This window comes from Pollicipes pollicipes, unplaced genomic scaffold, assembly GCF_011947565.3.
Source record: "Pollicipes pollicipes isolate AB1234 unplaced genomic scaffold, Ppol_2.1 Scaffold_4002;HRSCAF=4701_pilon_pilon_pilon, whole genome shotgun sequence".
Lineage (NCBI taxonomy): Eukaryota > Metazoa > Arthropoda > Thecostraca > Pollicipedomorpha > Pollicipedidae > Pollicipes > Pollicipes pollicipes.
The window spans coordinates 45889584-45915273 of record NW_023596420.1 but is presented as its reverse complement, the minus strand read 5'-3'; the positions used below and the strand labels follow the sequence as shown (position 1 = coordinate 45915273).

At 57.4% G+C, this 25690-nt stretch overlaps 1 protein-coding gene across 1 annotated transcript in view; it reads left to right on the top strand.

Moving 5' to 3' along the window:
- The window catches only part of LOC119094580 (potassium voltage-gated channel protein eag), a 31171-nt gene extending 6008 nt beyond the window's left edge, over positions 1-25163 (top strand). The window contains exons 3-9 of the mRNA XM_037217643.1: positions 701-921; positions 5437-5636; positions 9407-9659; positions 17371-17567; positions 22749-22909; positions 23351-23519; positions 23790-25163. Coding sequence (XP_037073538.1) covers positions 701-921; positions 5437-5636; positions 9407-9659; positions 17371-17567; positions 22749-22909; positions 23351-23519; positions 23790-24395 — 1807 coding nt within the window. The 3' untranslated portion in view covers positions 24396-25163. The remainder of the gene's footprint in view (positions 1-700; positions 922-5436; positions 5637-9406; positions 9660-17370; positions 17568-22748; positions 22910-23350; positions 23520-23789) is intronic.
- Positions 25164-25690: the final 527 nt, after the last annotated feature.

Sequence of the window (25690 nt, the reverse complement as noted above, 5' to 3'; positions counted from 1 at the left end):
CGTACAGCAAGCCCTTCGGGCCCGCCCATCGCAGGAGGGCATACCATGGACTCGTGGACTCCGAGTCCCCGACCAGTGCAATTCGCAGGCCTGACCTTATCCCTGCTTGGGAAATGGGCCCTCAGTCCAGACCGACACGAAGCTGACTTTTCGGAACTGGTGGTGCCTGACTGACATACGAGCCCGCTCTGACTCAGAACGAAGGGCCTTTTGACTGGCATTTCAGGTCCCGGCCCACAGAGCCAGCCCCCGAATGTGCTCTCCGGCCAGCCCTCCGGGTCCTCAAACCGTACCGTTGATCGCCGGTCAATGTGAATGGTCTTTTCGGGCCCCTCGGGGCGTAAGAAAGTTGGAGGGCGGGGGGGGGGGGCACGACTCCCTGTGCCCCTCCCGCACCTGCGCCGGTGGATTACAGGTGACTTCATCTGCATGGCAGACGGTTATAAAAGGTGACGCTTGATGCCCATCCAATGTGTGCGGTGTTTGCCGACGGCGGTGATGAGGCAGGGCGGCGGCCGGTCACCTGGCGCACACCTGGTCCCCGTCCGGCAGTGAGGTGGCCGGTAGCCAGCTCTCCGAACACATCCTCTCCGCCTGACCTGGGCACTCTCCGCCCCGTCCGTCAGTGAGGCGGCCGGTAGCCAGCTCTCCGAACAGGCCCTCTCCGCCTGACAGCGGTTCGCTCTGTCCCGCCCGGCAGCTGGCTCTGGAAGCTGGCCAACATCACCCAGTCGCCGTACTCGTACGTCTGGTCCAACGAGACGATGGCGCCGATTCTGGTGAACGGGCCCTCTCGCAAGACCATGTACGTGACGTCACTCTACTTCACCATGACGTGCATGACCAGCGTGGGATTCGGCAACGTGGCGGCCGAGACAGACAACGAGAAAATCTTCACCATCTGCATGATGATCATTGCTGGTGAGCATGCCTCAGGGTTGCCTGCCATCTTGAGCAAGTACCAGGGCGGGGGTGTAGGGAACCGCCCAGGGCTTTCTGAAGCGGCATGTGTGTGGAGGTCGGATGTCGTTAGCAGCAGTGACGCGGCAACCAGTCTGATGTTTACTGGCCAAAGGGCATCGGCACGAGCGGCAAGTAATGGGTTCGTGTCTGCATATACTGAATAACTTTTTGCGTCATAGTTTTTGTTCGGAACGAGTCGCACCTACTGGAGTGTCAGTGAGGACATTGAAGTCGATGAACAAAATTTTGCGCGAAGCTGCCGTCCCTGCGTTATAAAATTCGGCTGTTTATCCTGGATGAACCGGTTTTTAAATGCACAAGCTACAGCGCATCGCAAACGTTCTCCAAGGATGGGCCCCATAGCTCATTGCAGGATCATTGCACCTTATCTTCACGATGTTGGCTTTGGGGGAGGAGGGTCGTTTAGCGCATTTAGGTCCCACACCGGACCACTAAACCTGGACAGACTGTTTGTCCGGTGCAGGCGGCTCCCACCGGTCACTTAGCCTGGAAAGAGCCTCGTCCGGCAGCCGTCCGCCACACTGGTCACGCTCCTCCATTGATCCCGGGCGGCGAAGGTTGTCTGGCGTTGCGGTGACACACATTGGTCCCCGGAGGAACATGCACACACTGTACGGAGAAGCGCTGCTCTACTTTCCGCTGGTGCCTCATGATTGCACGGTATATTTATTTTCAGAGCCCTAGCTGAGGCAGTGTTCAAAGCGCACGTGGGCTTCTAAAAAATTAATAATGTCTATTCAAAGCGCACGTGGGTTTTTAAAAAAATAAATAATGTCTACTGTTTGTCGAGATCTTTTGGCCTACCTCCCGTAGGTCTCGTCGAACGAACTGGTGTAAGACCGGATCTTAACTCCGGGCCTTTCGTTGTGTTAAAAAGCTGTATCCCCAAATGCATGCAAGGATGAGATGCAGTGCACGGTTCGTCATCTGGAACAAATGGGCACTCGCTGCGTGCTCACTGCTTCTCGCGTGAACTATGTCTGAGCTTCCATTGGTCGGAGACAGGCTAAGCGAGTCGCATGATATCCACCTTTCAGTTATCTATAAACAGCCGTCGACATAGACGATGTCCCAGCGCGAGTGCGCTGTCGGCTCAGCTCCACATTACAACACCACCGGCCACCACCGATGAACCGACCGCTGCTTCCTCCCCCTCCCCCCTTTCCATGCGGGCGGCGGCGGGCGGCGCGTGTCCTCCGCCCGTCTCGCACGCCCGTCACCAGTGCCGGACGGGCGGAGCGCGTGTCAGGCGTGCGTAGCGGTCGAGACAGGCCCGTCGCGGCAGCCTCGGTGATGAATCGACCCCAGTTTACCGGCCTGTTAGCGGTCGTCGGGCGACGGCCGTCGCCTGCGAGCACGGCTCTCGTAAACTGCTCTGGTACCGGCCGAGGTGTCCCCGCGAGCTCCCCAGCGGTGTCAATGACCTCGCTGGGACTGGGGAAACGCACCGAGGTGTAGACATATCAAGACCTGGTATGGGCCCGTGACAGCGCCGTAGTGACGCAGAAAGTTATCATTATTGGTGAGAGTTTTGAGCCAAGTAGAGACGGGTGTGCTTTAACACTGAACGGGACTATTAACGCCTCCAAAAAGTATAAAGCCGTCATCCAACGTATTTGCTCAAAGAGTGAAAGGCGCCTCACATGCTCCGCGATTTGCCAGGCACGTTTGAAGATGGTTGCCTTTTGCAGGACTCCTTTAGAAAGGGATGCGTTGGTGTAACTACTAAATATTACACATGCCTCAGACTGTTTCAGGCGTCTGAAAAAGGCAAGGACGGTCCTCGCGCAAAAACGCTGATCACAGTGGACATGTGGGTATCGGTAGTGAAGGTGTTCAGCCGCGCGTCTGGAAAACCGGAGGCATGGGTGCTAGGTGCTCATTCCCCGCGGTGCTGGCCCTACTTTCCAGGCGAGAGGCTAGTGAAGCCATGAAGTCCCGACAGCGGAGTACATCGTACATCCCCATGTCACACAACCACACGCAAGGGACATGTGAACCACCGTGGTAACGACCTCCCGCACGTCATGGTCTATGCCAATAAGAATAATTAGATTATCAGTGAATATCTTGGGACATCAAATCTAATGTCATTGTCAGACATCTGTCTTGAATAAAAGCAGTCAGCGTTTATTCACGTTAAACTATGGCTTCATTGGCATAGCTCTCTATCTGCACAGAACAGGTATTGTTGCGCTACGTGGGACAGGAAGAGAGCAATGTCCGTCATACCTCGCATTTCCAAAGTCTGCATGTATCATACGGCTGAACCCAATGCATAAGAGGCGATCTGCTTTGACACGGTACCGTTTGAGAACAGCGTTGGAGCAGCAGTATTAAAAAGGTGCCGCCACGCAGCGGCTTCACGCATTTGGCGAGAGCGATGTAGGGCAATTCCGGTAGTGTCTAAACAAAGTCAAGGCCCGTGCTACAAAATGTCGCGAGCTGAAAGACGTTGACGTCTTATCGATATCACACAGAAAGACGCCGTGCACTTTTAGCTGCGGTCTCCGTGCTGCTCGGGTCTGGGCGCCAGCTGAACACCGGCATCGGTTTCCCGGTGCTAAGCTTGTGGCCGGCATTCGCTGAGGCGGGCGCAGGCCAATACTTATCGGCCGTGTCAAGGTTCGGACGTCGAGGCATCGGCTAAAGAAGGCCATTGCCATTCGAGCCGCCCTCCACCGCCGCCGGTATGGTTTCAATATCGGCCGCCGCTGCCGTGGCGTCAAACCATTACATTTTTAGCGTCACATCCGAGACGGGCGGTGAGGGAGGGGCTGGCTGGGCCTGCGAAGGACGGCGCCACGAGCGCGACGGGCACCGCTGCGTCCGGCGCCCCTGCTGCCGCTTGCACTGCGGACTGTTCATCAGAGCCTTCAGCTCCGTCAGTCCGCGCTTGTGCTCGACCTTGTATCGCGCCGTCTAGTAGTCACAGCGCAGCAAAAACAGCGTAGCGTGCGCACATTTAAGCAGTAAAGGAATTTTGTCGATCGACGCATACCTAAACCGAGCCTTGTGGCCGCCCCCAGCAAAGTGGAGCTGAAGCCGCGCCGAATCTGACGAAAGGCGTAGAGTTGGCGAACGCTGCCGTCGACAGGTGCAGCTGAAACGCCTGCTTCGAGCGCTCCAGGAATAGATAGGATGAGCGCGTAAACGCCACTTCCTCGAACCTCGCCACGCAGCGCCGTATCGCCGATATCCGTCAGCTGAAGGACGGTGTTTCGAATGCAGGCGCGAGGGCGGACTGGTTTTATTCCAACTAACGCAAGCGTGTTACATGTGACGGTTCGAGGCCCAGGAACGCATTGTGTCCATGCAAAGGCTCGCCGAAGTGGAAGATGTGTGCATGGTAAGAACACACACCACGTCTACAAATGATGTAAGGGGTTCGCGAGTGAGTCCACATTGGGAAACAATTATTCTCCTGCTGAGGATGGTCCCTATTCTGGAGCGCTGAACTTCAAAGTTATCCGATAAACCCATGTCATTTTAACTTCATCGCACTAGTCAGCTCATTGCGTCCTTATAGATCCATGCGTCAATGCGCTGAGGAAACTCGACTTGAGAGCCTGGCGAATGTGTTCGGTAATGGGTGGCTTCGGGACACCTTCGGAGGAGCGCCATCAGACTGGGTTATTGCCGTGAACTCCCCATAAAGGCGGACAGGATCCTGTCATCGATTTCTGCCGCCTTTCCCAATCGATGGCGTTCTGGTGAAGCCTCTCAGTGGCAGCGGCCGCCCGCGCCGGCTGCACTGCTCACAGCCGACCGCTGACTCCGGCCTCCCGCGGCACGGCGTCCCGCGGCACGGCCTCCCGTGCTCTGCCCTCCAGTACTCCGGACTCCCGTGCTCCGGCCTATCTTGCTCCGGCCTCCCGCGACACGATCTCCCGTGCCCCTGCCTCCCGCGCCCCGGTCTCCCGCGGCACGGCCTTCCATGCTCTGGCCTTCCGCACTCCGGCCTTCAATGCTCCGGCCTCCCATGCTCCGGCCTATCGTGCTCCTGCCTCCCGCGGCACGGCCTTTCATGCTCCGGCCTCCCGCGCCCCGGCCTATCGTGCTCCTGCCTCCCGCGGCACGGCCTTCCATGCTCTGGCCTCCCGCGCCCCGGCCTCCCATACTCCGGCCTCCCGTGCTCCGGCCCTGGTTTGTTACGGCCTGTTCCCGGCTAATCAGGCCCGCTCTAAGGGCGCCTCGGCACTGGATTGCCCCTGTGTGGCGGCTGACGTTCTGATCACGCATCACTGGCCGTGGTCTGATCTGGCTTTAACTGGCTGCAGCCGTGGCGAGTCGGGTGACCAAGCACCTCGACTCCGCGCATGTTCGCGTATCGCGAACGTCCTACGGAGCCGCGCATTGCCCCATTTGTGCCTTTGTCTACCGTGCCATTGTTCCTTACATGCATTGACTGTGCGGAGATCACGCTGTGTTGACCGGATCTCTGCCCGGCAGCGCTCCTGTACGCTACCATCTTCGGCCACGTGACCACCATCATCCAGCAGATGACGTCAGCCACGGCCAAGTATCATGATATGCTCAACAACGTGCGCGAGTTTATGAAGCTGCACGAGGTACCGAAGGCGCTCTCGGAGCGGGTCATGGACTATGTGGTCAGCACGTGGGCCATGACCAAGGGCATTGACACGGACAAGGTAGAGAACGAGGCGAGTGTATGATCCAGTTCCAGCTCCGGCACCAGGGTAACGCTATCCGATCCGCGGGAATACCGATGTCTGTGGCAGACCTCCGCTCTCCCTCCCCGGTCAGGCCGTCGGCCGCAGCGCTGAGTGTCACCGCCGGCCAAACGTGCTGGCTCACTACCACGGGCGTATTCATCTGGCGTGGCTTCAATGGTCAAAAGGGTCAACCGAGGGGATCAAAAGAGTTCTTGGAAACGAATGTTCGAATTCAATTTTTAACAAGGAAAACGTCTGGAATGTTACCACGTTTGCCTTTTGTCTTCAGACGTAACGCTCTCAACGTTTCCCTGGATGCGCGACGTTTCGGCGCTTCGCCAAGGCGTTTCGCTGGCCAAGTGATGTGGGTGGGGCGAGCCGGCCGCCCAGCCGTGCCAGTCACCATACCGCGCCCGTCTTGTGGCCCACTCAGCTGCTGTAGTCGCCCGGCTCCGGCGCGTGCAGCGGCGTACCTGGCGCGGCGCGCCGCACGCCGTCTCGAACTTTCCGCAGCCCTGGCCCGCCTCGTAGGCGACGAGAGTCACGGCCAACTTTGGCGACAGCCGTAAGAAGTTGGCGCTGTCGGACTACGGCTCGTTACGAACGCTCGAGACGGGGGCGGCCGCCGGCGCCCCAGCTATTGCATGCCCCGCAACCAATGCCTCGTACCTCAGAGGCAGGTCAAGTCCTCTGTATTGCTCTGCAATGGGCTGGACACGACGTGTTACTGTAGCTTACGATTGACATCTAGTCTGAATTTTGCGTTCCGCCAAACGGAACGCATCGGTATTCCCGCGGGATTCGGAGGAAATTTTGTCATGAAGTTTATATTTCGATTGCAGTATTGCCACCGGTTTCGCAACCTTTCTCACATGGCTTGCGCTATGACATGTGTTCTGGTATTCCTCAGCTTGCGCGCACCTGCCCCTTTTGTTTCAAGCAGTGGCCTTCGGGCGGGCTCTGCCGACAGCCTGCAGTTGGTAAACGCCTTTGATGCGTCTTTGGCGATCTTGCGGCCAGCGTACTAGACACCACGGATGGGATCCCTCTCCTCCCTCAATGCCTTCATCGCATTGCCGTACTATTCCTGTAACCAGTAATCATTTTGGGACACGCTTGTCGTTAGTCATCTTACTCTGCTCGGAAGTAATCTCACCGTTTTCGCTCCGATACACATTCTTCCTCTCTCAACACCACCTTTCTACAATGTTTCTTGCCTGCTTCGCTCTGGAATTCTCCCCACGCAGCTATCTCCACGCGGTTGCAATCCCACATTGCTACCCATCTCACGCGAACATGTAACGTTTCTTTGACGAGTCTTTCTGAGCCGCTTGGAGCGCTACCCGAGCAGATCCTGGTGCTTTAACATGGAACGATCTATGCACTTGGTGTACATGCCATGGGTGTTCGGTGTCTATTCGTTGATCTGTTCAGGTTGGAGAGCCGTATGACTAACTTTGCTGTAGGCGATGCACTCTATTTGTCCGCTGCAGTCAGTGCTACACAGCAGCTTGTTAACGTAGCTCGAGTCGGCCCAAATCCGCTGCGACAAAACCATGCAGGTTTCGCTGCAAGCGCTCGTGGCAGGCGACGTATGCACCAGCTGTCTCGTCCATTAATAACAAATAGCTTCTATACAGTATTGTCAAACGCACTGAATAGCTCATCGCGGGTGCCACGCGACATTATTTCGACGCCGGCTTACACACTCCAAACTGTGTTCACGCCCAGCCGCGGCATTGTGCTTAGCTAATGACACAGCGGCATCGCACAGCGTCGCGCTGCTCCCCATCTTGCCAACACTAGTGACCCTGCACAGAGGTAGGCACAGCCTGCGATGACGCTCAGGCCCGAAAGGATACCGCCAGATCCCAGGAGTCCTACATGGCGTCATGCGAGGACCGCTGTGCAAGGGCTTCGGTCCCGGCCCACGAGAAGCGTTACAACTTCACCTGCATGCAGTTCGGGTCGTTATTCTCGGTTCATGCGCACTGGCACGCTCCCCGTGTGGGCATGTTGGATGTTGAACATCTGGTTGTAACGACACAAATAATGCGGCACTCGTCTCTATCGACTCACAATGCGTTCGAGCTTGGCTCATCACGGTTCAAGCTTTGTGAGTTGAATCCCCTTTTATGTCCGGAATTGCATTAAGAGCGTTTTGCATTAGTGGCATTGGGGTAAACGTAAATGCTATCATACTCATCACCTTTGCCTGCTTTGAATGTACCATCCAAGCAGTGGCATTTCAATTCAAACACGTTTTGAAAGGTTTTCTGATTACCGCTGTCATAATTGCGCAGGGCTTTGTTTCGCGTCGTGCAAGGCTAAGGCATGTGCACCCTGCCCGCAGTACCTGTGCGCAGGGAAGATGCGGTACCGTTTGACACGTACTGCAGGGTCATTGGGGCTTAAAGACGCACTCAGCGGCTATTGGCGTACATGACGTCGCCAGCCTCTCATCCGGGCAGGAGGGCCGGCGGCGCAGGAAGTCCATCTCCATATCGCTGGTTTGCTAGACGCACGGTGAAACCAGTGCACTTCTGGAAACACTCATACTACTCATTTTTAAGAGATTGATCTCACTTTAGATCAACTTCGGCCCTGAACAAGCCTGGTTACTCAAACCGAAATGTATTTACGCTGTGGAAGGTAAAATACCGCATCTAATCCGTCCTCAAAGAGTGGGTACCCCGCAATAAAAACCTCTTTGCTGTATTTGCCTCCAGGGCTGGGCCGAATCATTCCGTAGCAAACACAACGTGTGTCATGCAACCACACTGTGCACGGAAGTCGTCTTAAGCTTTTGTTTAACCAAACTAAGTGGGAGTGCCGGTAGTGCAGTGGTTAACGTGTCTGCGTTAACCACTACGCGTCTGGGAAACCAGAGGTACGGGGTTCGATTCCCCGCGTGCCCGCCCTTCCTGCCAGGGTGAGAGGCAGGCGACGCCACATAGCCTCAGCAGCTGAGTGCGTCGTAAAGCCCCAATGACACACACCAAACGAAGTAATCAGCTGTGGTGTTTGGTTACCAGAGCTAGATTGACTTCGACCGAGTAAATCTTACGTGGATCGTTTGCAGTGACGCAATATTTGTTGAGACATCCAGTTGTTCGCTCCGCAAATATTGCATGGGTGGCAGCGTTATTAGCGCGGTAGCGTGCATGATTGTGCATGCAGCACGTGTGTGCCTGACACTGACTCAGTGTAGCGTCAAGCTTGACGTGGCGTTGGCGGCGAGACAGTTGATGCTGTTTTGCTGTGCCGTCACATGGTGGTGGCTCGCCGCATCACTGAGGTCGGTGATTTTTGAAAATCTCTGCGGGTTAATACTGACTTACGGTCGTCAAAAACTCACTCGTGGCAACAGCTCATGCCGCACGCCCCGACGAGCGACGAGCGAGTCAGTGGTGAGTCAGATGGCGAGTGACTCACTCTGTCGCTAGTCGGCGTCATCACGAGCGCCTCAGCCTGCCGCCGGGGAGGGCTCGGCCTCGATCGTGGCCCTGTGCCGTTGCCGCGTAACGAGCCGTTCGTGACTGCGATTGCTGACCGAGTGCCGTCTGGGCCGCCGTCGGTCGTCACTGGCCGCCCGGTCAGCTGTCTGGTGGCCCTGCTGGCGCCACCGGCACGGGCCCCTCCGGCCCGCTCGGGACCGAACGGCTCCAACGTAATCACCACCGCCGCTGATTGGCCGCCGCCTGACCTCCGCCGGCCGTCACGTGACCCTCTGCTGATGTCACCAGGTGCTCAACTACTGCCCGAAGGACATGCGGGCCGACATTTGCGTGCATCTGAACCGCAAGGTCTTCAACGAGCACCCTGCGTTCCGGCTGGCGTCGGACGGCTGCCTGCGCGCGCTGGCCGTGCACTTCAACATGTCGCACAGCGCGCCCGGCGACATGCTCTTCCACACCGGCGAGAGCATCGACACGCTCTGCTACATCGTGTCTGGCTCGCTCGAGGTCATCCAGGACGACGAGGTGGTCGCCATTCTCGGTGGGTGGCGCCGGTCCTCCCGCTCCTGTCCCCTCTCCCTCGCACGCACTAAGGGAACGCCTTACTGGTGCAGTGGGTGTGCGCAGAGATGTTGTGCAAGAGGGTTCGCATGGGATGACGGAGTTTACAAGACTGTGTGAGAGTTGTGCTGGTAGATGTGATTATCTTTGCTTAATTTGTGTTGATTCAGATGTAACCGCTGCCACGTTGCGCTCTTGTGAAGATCATCAGATATCAGCAGACCCGAGTGTGAGCGAAAGGCATCCGTGCCCGCATTTTCTGCGCTCAGCTCATCTTCAGCGTGTGCTAAAGCGGAGCTCAGGCGTGGCCGGCGGGCACCCGCTGCGAGATGTCGTGCCCCTGGAGAGCAGCCTAGAGAAAACAGTGCAGTGAACCGGTCCATTGGTATGCAGCCGCAGGCGCCCGAGCTGCTTCGTAAGCCGCGAATGAGGTGCGGACATCCATTTTGGCGAGTTCTCCGTTGTCATGATACCGTCGCGGCCCGACGCAGGTCTCATTCCTCGGGTGAGCCAGTCGCTGAGTCCTTGGGCCCGATTCCGGGTTTGATTCCCGGTGTCTGGCGTCGCACTTCAAGGCTGATTTTGCATTTCATAGACGTGGCATTAGCGAGTGGAATAGAATACATCAGCACACAGTAAAATTTCAGCAGCAGCCGGCGCTATGGCAGTGCGGGGGAGAAGCTTGCAAGCCTCACGTGTTGTGCGACAGGTGGATCCCTTACTCACTCTGGACTGAGTCTGGTTATGACGGTGTATCTCTGGTTACCAGACTTCATAGTCCGCATCTGATTAGAGCTTTCATTTGGGCGTGATTCTGGGTCTGACTCTGGGTCTGAATCCATGCTTTAACATTGGTGGGTGTGGGGCGCCAGCCGGATAGACATGTGAAGTGAACCCGCGTTTCTCTGATAAGAGTCCAACAAACCGGGGCTCGACCTGAGTCCGGTCTGACACGGGCCCCGTCTGGCCACTGGAGGCCTGCACCGATGTGCCCCGTCGCGGTACGTGTTGAAGCCACACAGCTTGACGTCCGCCCGGGACCCAGCCTCGCCAGCGACTGTGGCGAGGCCGCGGACGGACGGCGAGCTCGGCGCTCGTCCATCCGCGCGGGACCCAGCCTCGCCAGCGACTGTGGCGAGGCCGCGGACGGACGGGCGAGCTCGGCGCTCGTCCATCCGCGCGGGACCCAGCCTCGCCAGCGGCTGTGGCGAGGCCGCAGACGGACGGGCGAGCTCGGCGCTCGTCCATCCGCGCGGAACCCAGCCTCGCCAGCGACTGTGGCGAGGCCGCGGACGGACGGGCGAGCTCGGCGCTCGTCCATCCGCGCGGGACCCAGCCTCGCCAGCGACTGTGGCGAGGCCGCGGACGGACGGGCGAGCTCGGCGCTCGTCCATCCGCGCGGGACCCAGCCTCGCCAGCGACTGTGGCGAGGCCGCGGACGGACGGGCGAGCTCGGCGCTCGTCCATCCGCGCGGGACCCAGCCTCGCTAGCGACTGTGGCGAGGCCGCGGACGGACGGGCGAGCTCGGCGCTCGTCCATCCGCGCGGGACCCAGCCTCGCTAGCGACTGTGGCGAGGCCGCGGACGGACGGGCGAGCTCGGCGCTCGTCCATCCGCGCGGGACCCAGCCTCGCTAGCGACTGTGACGAGGCCGCGGAGGGGCGGACGAGCTTGGCGCTCGTCCATCCGCGCGGGGACCCAGCCTCGCTAGCGACTGTGGCGAGGCCGCGGACGGACGGGCGAGCTCGGCGCTCGTCCATCCGCGCGGGACCCAGCCTCGCTAGCGACTGTGACGAGGCCGCGGAGGGGCGGACGAGCTTGGCGCTCGTCCATCCGCGCGGAACCCAGTCTCGCTAGCGACTGTGACGAGGCCGTGAACGAGCAGGCGAACTCGGCGCTCATCCTACCGCGAACGGGTGGGCAAGCTAAGCGCTCGTCCTGCCGCGGACGAGCGGGCGAGCTTGGCGCTCGTCCTGCCGCGGACGGGCGGGCGAGCCTGGCGCTCGTCCTGCCGCGGATGGGTTCGCGAGCCTGGCGCTCGTCCTGCCGCGGACGGGTGTGCGGGCTTGGTGCTCGTCCTGCTGCAGGCGCGTGGCCAGCTCCGGTTATGGTGGCCGGGCGAGATAGCGCCCCGACACTCTGTAGTAAGCCGGAACTCGGGCGGACCTGACCTAGGGCAAACCCGGCCTCGGGCAGACCCGGCCCCGGACAAACCCGGCCTCGGACAGACCTGACCTCGGGCAGATACGGCCTTGGACAGATCCGGCCTCAGACAGACCCGGCCTCGGACGGACCCGGCCTCGGGCAGAGCCGGCCTCGGGCAGACACGGTCTCGGACGGACCCGGCCTCGGACAGACCCGACCTCGGGCAGATATGGCCTGGGACAGACCCGGTCTCAGACAGACCCGGCCTCGGGCGAACCAGGCCTCGGGCAGACACGGCCTCAGGCAGACCAGGCCTCGGGCAGACCGGGCCTCGGGCAAACCCACCGGACTTCGGACGTCGGCCGCCCTGAGACGTCACCCCCGCCGGGTGGACGGCAGTCAGATACGGCGATCGACGCAGCTACGGGTAGAGCCTTTGCCTGTAGACCTTGCGACTCCTCATCCTGGACCGCAATCTTTGGCCATCTGGAATCTGGCTCCTGCGCAACACCCCCCATCGCCGGACACACGCAACCGCTTCACGTTCCCGGCTCACTCACGGGCGGCAATCCATGCCTTCAGTTATTGTATTTTGCGGCGTTCATTTGGGCAGTGGCGAGCTTCCGCGCTGTTTCATTTTGCCGGGGCGGTCGGGGTCGGACGAAGGCGAGCGGGTTTCTGCGGCGTGGAGTCGTCGACCAGCGTCACACCCTCGACGTCATCTGCATTTTATTGCAGGCGCGATCTGTCCGGAGCGACCAAAGGCCCGGCCGAGTCAGCCGATACCATCGGCTTTACCTCAGCAGACCGTCACCAGTCATGGCGGTGTGCGACTGGGGCTTCCGGCAGAGGCCGAGCAGGCGGCCCGACAGGCGGTGACGCTGGGCCACAGTGCTGTGCGGCGCTCGATCCTGCGTCTCTCTCTCTCTCCGAGCGTGCCACCATCATCCCGGATGTTTTTTTTCGGAACCTTTCATCCGCCGGTTCTGATGACTGGTTCGAAGCATTCCTCCACGGAGGCGTCTCGTCCGGAGCGCCCCTCCGCCGGTCCGGATCTCTTTCGTCCGGAGCGCTTCTCCGCCGGTTCGGATCTCTTTCGTCCGGAGCGCTACCTCCATCGGTTCGGACCTCTTTCGTCCAAAGCATTCCTCCGCCGGTTTGGATCTCTTTCGTCCGGAGCATTCCTCCATGGGTTCGGATCTCTTTCGCCCGAGCATTCCCATGGGTTCGGATCTCTTCCGTCCGGAGCGCTCCTCCACCGGTTCGGGTCTCTTTCGTAAGAAGCATTCCTCCATGGGTTCGGATCTCTTTCGTCCGGAGCGCTCCTCCGCTGGTTCGGATCTCTTTCGTCCGGAGCGCTCCTCCGCCGGTTCGGATCTCTTTCGTCCGGAGTGCTCCTCCACCGATGCGGATCCCTTCGTCCGGAGCGTTCCTCCACGGATCCCGTTCCGTTGGCAGCGTTTCTCCACCCCTGCGGATCCGTCGGCCGGCGGCTTGGTCGGTGGCGCGGCCGCGGCCTGGCGTGGTCGATAATAGCTGGCGCTCCACTCTCCGTTCACGGGTGCCGACGGGGCGGCGAAAACTGGCGCCGGCGCCGCCTGGTGCCTTGCCATGATCGGGTGCCGCCTCGCATGCGGACGCCCCGGGCGGACGCCGCAGCCCGCGCGGAGGCGGACCGGGGCCTCGTCACGCCACCGGCTGTATAACGGCGGGGACCGGTGGGCGGGCCCGGCGGCGCCGGCGGCTGTCAAAGCCTCAAGTCACGTGATGGGGGCACGGGGAGTTGAGTTATGTGCCCCGATCGTGGGAACTGGGTTTCAGTCATGTCTGGGTAAAGTCAGAACTGGGTTCAGTCATGCCGGCTGTGCGTCACGGTCGAGCCCCCCGGTGCGTCTTTGCCATCTTTGCAGGCGATGTTATCGTCGGTGTTTGATGACGGTGATTGAGAGCGATGTGCAATTTTCCGATGGCATTCAAGTACTTGCCACTGACAATAAACGGATTTTGGATTTGGAACAGCTTGTCTCGCAGATTCTAGACTCCGTGATCAGAGGTGTTATAATAACACCATAAAACCCATGTGAAATATAAATCATGTTGTGTGGTACATATAGAGCTCCCAGAAACATGTACCACCTGCGGCGCAAACTTTTTGCATACCTCTGGTCTTCATCCGGCCGTTTTTTGGTCCAACATCTGGCTGTCGTCTCCAAATGAAAACGTTTATTCGTTGTGCACCCTGATTAAATGTTTGTAAATGTAAAACCAGGCACGACGCGATTATTCTAGTTGCCTGCTCTACTGTGGTTAAGCCTCAGGTTTTTTCTGTAAAAACGGGTGCCCTGTTTGCTCCTCTAGCTCAGAGTCCTGGTTCTTTTTCCTCTTCCAGGAAATGCCGGTCTCGGAAGTTCCAAACACTACGTGCTGAACTTTTCGTTGTGTCCACAGTGGCGACCTTGAGTGTGGATTTTGCCTTCGCCACCTAAATAATTCCCGATGTTTCCAGCCTGACTTTCACGGCGCCCAACTTGACCCAAATTGGCGAGTTGTTTGTTTGCCCGTTAAGGTATTGATCGTGCAGTCACAGCACAGGTGGGCGCCGCCTGAGAGGGAGATGCAGGGGAGGCTGGTAGCGACTCCACGCCGCGCAAGGGGGGGAGATAAAGGGAAGGAAGCAAGGAAGTGAGGAAGGGGAGGAAGGCAGGAAGGCAGGAAGGCAGAAAGGGAGGAAGATAGGTAGGGAGAAAGGGAGGAAAGGAGGAAGGGAGGAAAAGAGGAAGGGAGGAAAGGAGGAAAGGGAGGAAAGGAGGACAAAAAGCAGGGAGAGAGAGAGAAGAAGAGAGAGAGAGAGAGAGAGGGAGGGAGAGAGAGAGAGGGGGGGGGGGGGGGGGCAGAGAGGGAGAGAGGTAAGAAGGACCGGGAGGAGCGAGAAAGGGAGGAACAAAGAAAACGGGGGAGAGAGGGGAAAGAGATGGAAGGAGGGGAAGGGGATGCTGATGGGAGTCACTGGTAGCAGGTGTTCTCAGCTTTACAGCTATCCGGGCGTCACCGCCCGGTGAAGGCAAACAACAGACCGGCTGACTGACGTCGGGCATGTCAGGCGCTGTTGAACACGCCTACGCTCCGTTTATTATCATAACCTTCTCTGAGCTTCTTCCGGAGGGGCAAAATAACAAAAAGATCCACCAGCGCACCAAGCGATGCGACTGCCAGGCGTGCGCGTGCGCTGTATGTGATCAACTGACGCCTCGTTCATCTTCAGGCACATGCAGTTGATCGGGTCGGGAGAGTACAGCTAGCTCGCTTCACTGAACGATGTTGACAATATTCTGCTTGTACAAGGTGTGTCTAGCTGGCTGTCTTGTTGCACGTGATGCGCGCAAAATTTCGCTTTGTAGAAAGATGTTTATGAGACACCCATGAGTGGAAATGTAAGCAGAAATGTTTCGGAGTGTCAGAGGGAGCTGAAGACGGCCCAAATTCGTCATGTTCGGGGCTCCTGGGCCTCCTGGTGGTAGTGGTGACACATAGAGCTTAGACGCCGCGTGCAGTAGGCTTGGTAAGGTGAAAAGACCGTAAAGGATCTCGAGTCATTGTAATTCGATTGTAATAAAGAATTTATCTGAACTAGTTACCGCGTGTTGCAAAATAGCTGCAACGGAAATCTCCTAAGGGGTTTTAAAAAGAAGACCAGTTTTCACGAACCCAAGAGGTTTCTATTTTGATAGTCACAATGTTTAACCATCGACTTTCTTCTCTCCGCCCCAAATTACGGTCTCCATTCCTTCGAAGACGGCAAAGGCTCCCCACTCATTGACTTGTCTATTAATAGATAGGTCAATGTCGCGGATGCATGCACTGTACAGCCTCGAAACGCATAAATTTGTCTCGCATCGTGGCATCTGTCCAGGACAGTGTTCATGCCTACCACTTGTTGTCTGATGGATCACTGATCATGATGGGATGCAGTGTGTGTTTCTTATCGCGGCGCTTGGAGGCTTGGATACGGCCCTGCTGCTCACGGCGCTGGGAGACCGGGAGACAACCCTGCTGATCACGGCGCTGGGAGGCTGGGAGACGGCCCTGCTGACCACAGCGCTGGGAGGCTGAGAGACGGCCCTGCTGACCACGGCTTTGGGAGACTGCGAGACAGCCCTGCTGATCAGGGCTTTGAAAGACTTGGAGATAATCCTGCTGATCACGGCTTTGGAAGACTTGGAGATAACCATACTGATCACGGCTTTGGAAGACCTGGAGATAGCCCTGCTGATCACGGCTTTGAAAGACTTGTAGACAGCCCTGCTGATCACGGCTTTGAAAGACTTGAAGATAACCCTACTGATCAGAGATTTGAAAGACTTGGAGATAACCCTGCTGATCACAGCTTTGGAACACTTGGAGGAAACCCTGCTGATCACGGCCTTGGAAGACCCAGAGATAACCCTGCTGATCACGGCTTTGGAAGACCTGGAGATAACCCTGCTGATCACGGCGCTGAGAGACATAAAGCGTCATAGGCCCTTGCAGACCCCGCCCCAATACGTCGACTGGCATTGCTGCGATTCTCTGTCTACTCGCGAGTCGCACCGGCCGTCAGTGATGCTTCTGTGACGTCACGTCTCCTGCAGCCGTGTCTAGGGGAGCCGGAAGCTGGCCGGGGCGGGTCGGCCCGTGCCGTCGCCGGTGTCGGGACCGCCCTCGACGCTCACCACCGGCCACGGGCGGGCCGCCGCCGCCGGCTGGCGCATGAGACGGGGGCCGTCCTCAGGCCACGTGACACTCGTCTCGTCAGCCGACTGGGAGAAATATGATACGGAGGCTAGGCTGTTGTCCGACCGCCGTGGACTGAAGGGTAGTCGGTGAAGAATGACTCAAATTAGCCCATTTCTTCATGGGAATGGTGTGGATTAGCATTAAATGTTACCTCGCAGCTTGCAGACACAGCTGCATGCACAGTTGCACATGAATATGCCGCTAAAAATCGGTTTGTTTGGTGTCTCAAAGTTCCTTATCGGGCTGAGGGCCCGAGTGCAGCTCTGTGTGTCGACACAGAACACAGCAGGGAATTGACGTGGTAGACGGAAAACATTGCAGGCTTTGCGGGCCGTGGCGGAACCAATAACTCGCGAACAGTAGCAAAACGAGACACCCTGTGAACGAATTGCAGGGATGCGTTTTTATGCACAGTTCGACTTCGGAAAACGAGGCATTTCGTTTTGTGTGATGTGCTGATGTGCTGATGTTGTCGTTGTTCTGTTGTGCTGTTGCCGTGTGGTGTGCGGCTGCCGCATTGTCATGAGGATGCCTCATATTGATGGGCTCACGTAACTCTTTGGCGAGGCCTGACCGGCACGAGACCGGCATTCTAGCCCTTCCGTCCTGACATCAAGCCAAAGATCGTAAACACCGTCCCATGCAGTGCCCAGATCGGGACGTTCTCTGCCCCCCTCCCCCTCCCCATGTCGTCGGGCCGGCAGGCCACACACCTGCACACCTTCCGACTCGGTCGTCCAGGGCACCCTCTCACCCCTCTCTGTCGTCTCCAGGTCAGGGGGACGTCTTTGGCGATACGTTCTGGAAGGACCCGAGCGTGGGTCAGGCGGCGGCCAACGTGCGCGCGCTCACCTACTGCGACCTGCACACCATCAAGCGGGACAAGCTGCTGGAGGTGCTCGACTTCTACCACGCCTTCGCCAACTCCTTCGCCAGGAATCTGGTGCTCACCTACAACCTCCGACACCGAGTAAGATGCTTTATACTTTAAGCTACTTTCGGCATCGAATTGGCGCATGGCGCAGGCAACCGGGTATGGTGAAGCATGTGGTGTTAAGTTATCCGACATCGCGTCAGCTGCAGGCGAACACCCATTTCAACGGTGACCGCCGTAAAACCGAGGACCGACGAAGGCCGGGGCGTGACAGCCTGCCCTCAAACCGATCGCGAATGCAAGGATGCTGTTGGCATTTACGGCATACGAAGCATGCATGGTGCAGAGTTAGGCGTGTGACGCGATGATAACGTGACATGAATGTGCCGCTAAACGCCGATTGTTCGCGGTAGGAGTACGTCATCAAATCCGCTGGATCAGGCGAGATAAACCGAATACCGAGCACCTCACAGCCACGGCGTGAACTGACAACCGATGCATTTCCATTCTGCCTGTATGCGTGGCATTTATTTTCACGAGGACCATTTACCTTGCGTCTATATCCGTTTGCGGTACAGTCGGCCCCTCTCAGGGGTCCTACGCTGAGATAGCTACGCAAAAAGCTTAAATTTCCTCCTGATTGTTGAAACGTCTCGTTTTATCATTCGCAGCCTTTTACGCTGTGATATTTCAGCACCGCTTTGTCTCCTGACTTGACATGAGATGCACATACTGCGTAGTTCTCTTACGGAGCGGCATGGCTATTATCATGTTATAGCGCAATGTGCTAGTCGCATCACACAAATTACACGTTTAAACCTTGTTTGCATTAGTTGTGCTTGGCAAGGAAAACTGAAGGATTGTTCTGCATAACGTTGTTAAGAAAGAAAAAGAAAGAATAAAATAAGAAAGAAAGAAACCAAAAGAAAAATAAGAAGGAAAAAAATAAGAAATAAATTTCATAGCTTGTTGGATAGGACTTGTCCTTTCTCCTTATTCGCTGATGTCCTCGCTTTGCAAATACATAGCAGGTAGATTCCGAGAAACGCGTCAACAATGCACACCCAAAGCTTCCGGCTAAGGGAGGGCAAAACTGGAGAAATCAGGTGAAACGCTATCGCCTAGAATCAGGTCAAAATAACGACCTAGGCTGAGCGACTGCAGAATTGTGAGTGATAACCTCTTAAGTCCGCCGTTCAGTAACCTTTATTGACATTACCGCACTTTGAATAAGGGATTAACAGCTAATGGGTACTGTTTTATTCAGAGTAATACAACAGCCAAAGTTGTAAAAGTCGGTAACGAACCAGATGCCTTAGATACGTTCTGAAGCCACGAAAAGTGTGTTGACATGTCTTGCCAGCGTATAATCCTGACAAGTGATGCGTGACTCATGTTAAAATGAAAAGCCCCATTTCGTTCTCGTTTGTGTTATTCACCACCTCGTCCTGTACGTTTGAGTCCCATGCCACTGCATGCCTCTCCACACCTGCGCCTGACAGCAGTCACCAGACGGGGCGGGCCTTCCCCGCCTGCTGCAGGGGTGGAGAAGGGACTGTCCCGCCTGCTGCAGGGGCGGAAAAGGGACTTCCCCACCTACTGCAGGGGTGAAGAAAGACCTGCCTCGCCTACTGCAGGGGTGGAAAGGAGCTGTCCCACCAGCTGCAGGGGTGAAGAAATGCCTGCCTCGCCTACTGCAGGGGTGGAGAAGAGACTGCCCCGCCTCCTGCCAGGGTGGAGAGGGGGCTGCCTCGCCTACTGCAGGGGTGGAGAAGGGACTGCCCCGCCTCCTGCAGGGGTGTAGAGGGGACTTCCCCGCCTGCTGCAGGGGTGTAGAGGGGACTGCCTCGCCTACTGCAGGGGTGAAGAATAGACTGCCCCACCAGCTGCAGGGGTGAAGAAAGGCCTGTCTCGCCTACTGCAGGGGTGAAGAAGGGACAGCCCTACCTGCTGCAGGGGTGATAAAGCGTCTGCCCCACCTACTGCAGGGGGGAAGTAAGGAGTGCCTCGCCTCCTGCAGGGGTGGAGAGAGGACTGCCCCGCCTATTGCAGGGATGAAGAGGCGTCCCGTGCCTGAAACACCGCAGTCTCCGGTTAATGCAGGACAGCCGCGGCATTACCCCCATGAATATCTCTCTCCTTAATACTACATCTCTGCGCATAAGCAAAGGAGCTATAACCTGTCCAAACCAAAACCAAAACCAAATCCACTTTCGCCGTGTCAAGCGTCTTTCTCCTGGCCAAAGTGTCCTGCCAGTTCGATGCCTTTAGCGTGACTTGAGTCCTTTTCAGCGCGATGCTATCTACAAATGGGCCGGGGATCGATAACCCCCCGCGGCAATAAGTGCCCAGACGGTCTCCGACGGCTAGCAACGCAAAGGAAAGGCGGCTTCACCCGGATGTGGCGCCTTTACCCCAGTAGAACCGCTGCAATCTCGAACAGCGTGCTGCTGGGTCTTCGCACAGAAGCACCGTCGGCTTACACGTCCGCCAATCTCAATGTTAAGCACCGTCCCACCACTGTCGCGCACCGACCTCTCCCGGACGGCTTCATTAGAGCGCTGGTGATGCTGACTTCATTAGAGCCGGCGGGCAGTGCGGTGCCGCGTAACGCGTCCAACGAGGTGGGCCGGCCGCTCCCACCCCCGTCCCCTTCCATCGACTTGTTTCCTACCGCTTCCTCTCTCCCTCCTGGTCCCTCCCACCACCTGTCGCCCATTTGGCCCTCCCGCTTCCTTTTCATCACCTCCCACACAACTCCACTCCAGCACTCTTGATCCCTCCCACCTCCTCCCGCTCCTCCCGTCCCCCCCCCCCCACCCCCCCCCCCACTCCGTTCCACCCCGTCCCACCTCTCCCACCCCGTCCTACCGCTTCCACTCCGTCCCACCTCTCCTATCCCGTCCCACATCTCTCACCACTTCCCGCCGCTTCCCTCCGTCCCACCTCTCCCACTCCGCTCCAAATCCCCTTCTCCATCCCACCTCTCTCACCCCGTCCCACCGCTCTCACCCCGTCCCACCGCTCTCACCCCCTCCCACCACTCCCACCCCGTCCCACTGCCTCCACTCCATCCCACCGCTCCCACGCCGTCCCATCGCCTCCACTTTGGGGCGGCCGCGGGCTTACGATGACAGATGGCGGCCGTCGCCGGTCATTAGTTCCATCAGCGGCGCCGAGGAGCGGCCGCCGCGCCGCGCCCACTCTCAGCCACCCTCTGATGGCGCGCTGCGCGGCGCGCGCTCCTGCCGCGCCGCCACTAATTCCACCGAAACAATGGGCCCAGAGCCCGCTGCCGGGCCGACTTAGCGGACTGGCGCACCGGCGCCCGAGTGCACGCAAATGGCGGTGGTGGCTTGGTTTACAGGTGGCTGTGGCGGGGTTTTGCTGTGATTTACTGTTCCGTTTGCAGAGGACCAGTGGGACCCGCACGCTGTCCCTGGTGCTAATTAGGGATTTTTCAGTTCCGAACAGATGTATGTTTACTACGACATATCATTTAAGGATATGCTATCTCCTGCCGGACGTCCATCTGTAGTCCGGATATATATGAAAGAGCGGAAAATCGAATTTCTATGATTTTCAACACGAAACACCCAAGGTGGGCACCGACAGGTACATATGTTTCCCCTACAGTATTGATCTCCGCATTAATCAGGAAGCACACCAAGAGCCCCCTCCCCTCCCCTCCCTCGCTTCACAAACACTAGTGGAGCCCAGCATCAGCTTATAGCTGACGGATGAGGAGGAGCGCACCTCCCAGATATTTCGGGACTGATTAAGATAAAGAGATAACTGAAAACGTAATTAGATGGCCAACGCAATTCCTAAAACAAACTTTTCCTGGGTCGCTTCTCAATAAGAGGTAAATATCAAGGTCATATTAAGTCATTTACATATTAGGTCTTAACAACCTTTATTCTGGTCTGTACGCAACAACCAATCTAGGGCGTTTTTCTGGGTCTATAATTAATCAGCAACTGAAGCATTTGGTAGGTGATTATAGTGCACTCAAACCATAGCCATGCATTGTTGGTATTTGACGTATGATGATCAGCTATTATGCTTGTTGCTTATCACTGTTAACATAGGTCATTGACCTATGATGAACTTCCACGACACAAGGCGAAGGCGTATGAGGAAGCGGGATTATCAGGTCTAAAGGCGAATGCATATAGATGCAAGGTGCTGGCGCACGGTGAATGTTTTTTTTTCTTTATTTTTCTTTTTTATATATGTTTCTATATATGTTGTTATGCATGTTTATATATGCGAATATGCATTTCCTCCGCGGGAAATTTCAAATCGGGACAATGGCCGGCGGATGCACGGCAATGAGGGAGATGGTTGACCCCCTTTACTTCATAGCTTTTTCAAAAAAACTCCGTTTAAGCTCCTGATAGAAAACTAAAACTGAGCTGTTCCTCAGATTCAACAACGCGGTGAGATTCATCGCCGTCGAGGAGATAAATCTCAAAAGTCAAAGTTGCGATGCTCTTTGGTTTTCTTATCAGCTCCCCCACAGCTGTGATGCTCCTCCTCCCCTGCATTAAGACATCCTGGCTGCATCTTTGGTAGCTGTGTCAACCATACGGGGCAACCGTCATCCGCATGTAAAAGAACGACACAAGTCACAAGTCTGACAATAAACATCATCTACACTTACCGCTACTACAGAGCATGCCACTAAAACCGAGAGCATCAGTCAACTTGGGCCAGTGACTTATGATGGCACATACGATGGTTAAGATATGGTGTATTGCCAATACTAGAAAAAAGCAGACGCCAACCAGACATAGGTCCAACCGCTCCTTTATGCATTAGAACGTATGCCGCTTTCAGCAATGCTCGGGCCGACATGGACCAGCTTAAACCTGTCTAGATTGCTGATCTGATATGATCCGAACCCAAAGCTTGTAGTACCTTTGAGGTGGTGTGGGATAACGCGCTGAACTCATCGGGAGCATAACGTCAGCCGTCTTGTAGGTATTCCAAAAGTGTTTCTGGAGTGGGGTCGATACCTGCCCCCACCCCACCAGTGCAAGCAGTACGAATGAAAAAGACGAGCAATTGAAGTACCCACACCGAGAGCTTGCGATCGTGACCTGTGGAGGCGGGACGGGCACAGCGTCCGTTTTCGTATTGTCAAGTCAGTTATTGACCTGTACTGCGATTGCAGCCGAATATTTTAGACAGTGTTGCCAGCATTTGGTGGCCAGACAGTTGTCACCACCCGCTGCACGTGTCCCCGCTGAGAGGCCGTCTCTGTCGCCGCAGTTGATCTTCCGGAAGGTGTCGGATGTCAAGCGGGAGAAGGAGCTGGCCGAGCGCCGGAAGAACGAGCCGCCACCCGACATCAGTCAGGACCACCTGGTCAGGAAGATCTTCTCCAGATTCAAAAAGTCCAGCGAGCGCACCAACAGCCAGTCGGGCCTCAGGTACGAGTTCACCCCGCTCGAGGAAGCGGCGGACGCAAATATTCCACGATCTCCAGCAATTGGTCTCCGTAAAAATCCACAGCAACGCAGCATGAAATTGGAATGGAGTTCATGGCTATGGCAATGGCGGTTCCTGGCTTTCTTGTCGTGCTGTAGGTATTTTTAGGTTTTTTAGGTAGGTTTATTCTGGTCGTGCTGTAGTTCAATCGATGGTCACAAGAACCACAATAAATGTTTGATCGACGGCGACCTGTAATTGCAACCGTAACCCTACCTGAACTATCGGCGTTAATCTTGAATAAAGCCGTCCTGTCACTGAACAGTGTATCACGGCGAGCTGGCGACGTCCCGCACCTGCTTCCGTCTATGACTGACGCGTCTGACACTGCCATCCGCCCCGCCCGTGCCAGTGCGGTCATCTCCACGCTCTTCCCTCGCCAGGGACGTGGAGGCCGGTGCCCGGAGCGAGGCCGAGCCGCTAGGTGGCGCTGCCGGCGACGCGACCATCGTGGTCAGCGTCGTGGGCGACTCAGCGGCGACGGCGTCGTCCGGCGGCGGCGGCGGCATCCTCACCTCGGTGAAGCTGCCCGGGGTCGGTGAGCAGCAGGCGGTTAGCAAGCGAGCGCGCACTCGCTGGGGCGCGCTGGGCGGCGGTAGCGGCGGCAGTGGTGGCAGCAGCGGCGGCGGTGGCGGCGGCAGCGGCAGCAGCAGCGGCGGCGGCGGCGGCGGCGGTGGCGGCGGCGGCGGCGGCGGCGGCGGCGGCGGTGGCGCCGCCGCCGGCGGCGGCGGCAGTAGCGGTGGTGACGCTGGGAGCGAGGACAGGCGGGAGAAGCCCAAGATCAAGTGGGGCCCGAAGGTGACGGCGCCGGCGGCGGCTGAGCGGGCGGCGCCGGCGGCGACCGTTGGCGAGGAGCCGGCACGGCCTCCTGCGGAGGCCAGCAGGCGACTGGAAGTGGTGGACACGACCAAGCTGGCTGGGCTACCCAGCTTCTCGCAGAGTGAGTTCCAGCAGCTGCTGTCCAACCTGATGGACTTCAAGGTGGACCTGAAGCTGGAGATGCAGAAGCTGCACCAGCGCATCGGCCGGCTGGAGGGCTCGCTTGCGGACGTGTCGCGTCGCATACCTCCCACCCAGCGGCAGGCGGCCGACCTCAGCCCGCCGCTACTGCCATCTGGCGGTGCGGCAGTGAGCCGCGAGGCGGTCGCTTCCGACAGTGGCGCCGCCGAGCGGACCGACCGTGGCGCCTCTCAGCGGGTGTTTGTACAAAAGTCGCGGTCGCGCGATGCGGCAGCGCCCCCGAAGCGGGCGGCGGCCAAGCCCCGCAGCCGGTCGGCCGTGGCGCGAGCGAGCGAGCTCAGTCCGACCGACTCGATGGTGCAGCGCATGCTGGAGGAGGAGATTGGCCGCGGGGAGGACTCGGGCTCGCCGCGCCGCCGGCCGCTCTACGGCGACGACCGGCCCGGCTCCCCCGAGGAGTACTTGTAGTGGGCGCCTCGCGCTCCCCCCTCTCTCTCTCCCTCTCGCTCTATCTTCCCTGTCTCTCCAGCACACGGCACTTCACCTTCCCCTTCCTTTGTCACTCGTAGAGCCGTCAGCAGGCGGCGACGCAGGTCTCATGCGGCCTCACTAGGGCACTGTATATATTTTTATTCGGCTTCCCGTTTGCTCTCCTGCACGGTGTTGGCTGCTGCATTTATACTTAATTGGAATAGCAGTGGACATTGTAGGGAAAAATCATTGCTATGGTATCACGTTCAACCAGCTTATCTATTGCATGTGTAAATGATTTTATTATGAAGAGCGACAAAATGCTTATATCATGCAGGCTGCTCTCCTGTGGGCTAGTTTCCATGTCTACATTTTACACGTACGCTAGGAGGAAGCGAATGGCCGTGAACGCAGTGGGCAGCTTTTACAAATCGTGATATAATAACTTTCAGCACTATGATTTTCTTTAGAATTCAACGTCATGCTGGATTGACTTCTTAGTTTGCCATCCTAGGGTACAGTCCCTGATTATCATAAGGTACGTCTGTCTTGAATATTTTTTTCACAAGCTGGCATACCAGCTTGCTTAAAACATGGTCAGGGTCAAGACGTGAACGTCTTTTAAAGCATGTTTGTCTAGCAGCGTCCGCGCCCGGTGCTGAGCATGACACGGCCACGGCGTTTTTACGAGACAGCCTGCCTCCGAACGGCACTTGAACGCTAAGCGGGGCAATTCGATTCAAAATGCCGGCGAATCCCGTGTGTGTGGGGGGGGGGGGGGGCAAATCTGTCAACGTTGCACCAGAGAAACATGAACATGAACGGTTCAGAAGAGTGGTGGCGGTGGTTACGGCTGGCCTGTTTGTCGCGGTCGGATGCTGCAGCGATGGACGTTAGCCCATGTGGTGCGGTTGATGCAGGAAGGCGACCTATTTTACTGCATGCCCGATCTGCAGTTCGGCTGGGGTAAAAGCCGCGTGCGTGTCATCGACAACGAATCTCGGTGTTCTCGCGGCGTACTTATCCTCGACCGCTTCTCGTGGCGTTTGTCGGGCAGTACGAGCTGCTTCTGGAGGCTGCTCTGATCTCGCGCGGTTTAAGTGTTCCCCTTCAAGACTTGACGCCGAACAGTACAGTGTCCTGCAGCCAAGACGTACGGTCGGCGGGGTTCATCGTCGCCTTGAAAGTCCATTCTCTCAAATCGCATGTAGCCAAGCAATAACAATCTCAGATGCCGCGATGCGAGCCTGATCGCGACCGGAAAGCAACCCACCTGTTTACAGCCTGTTGCG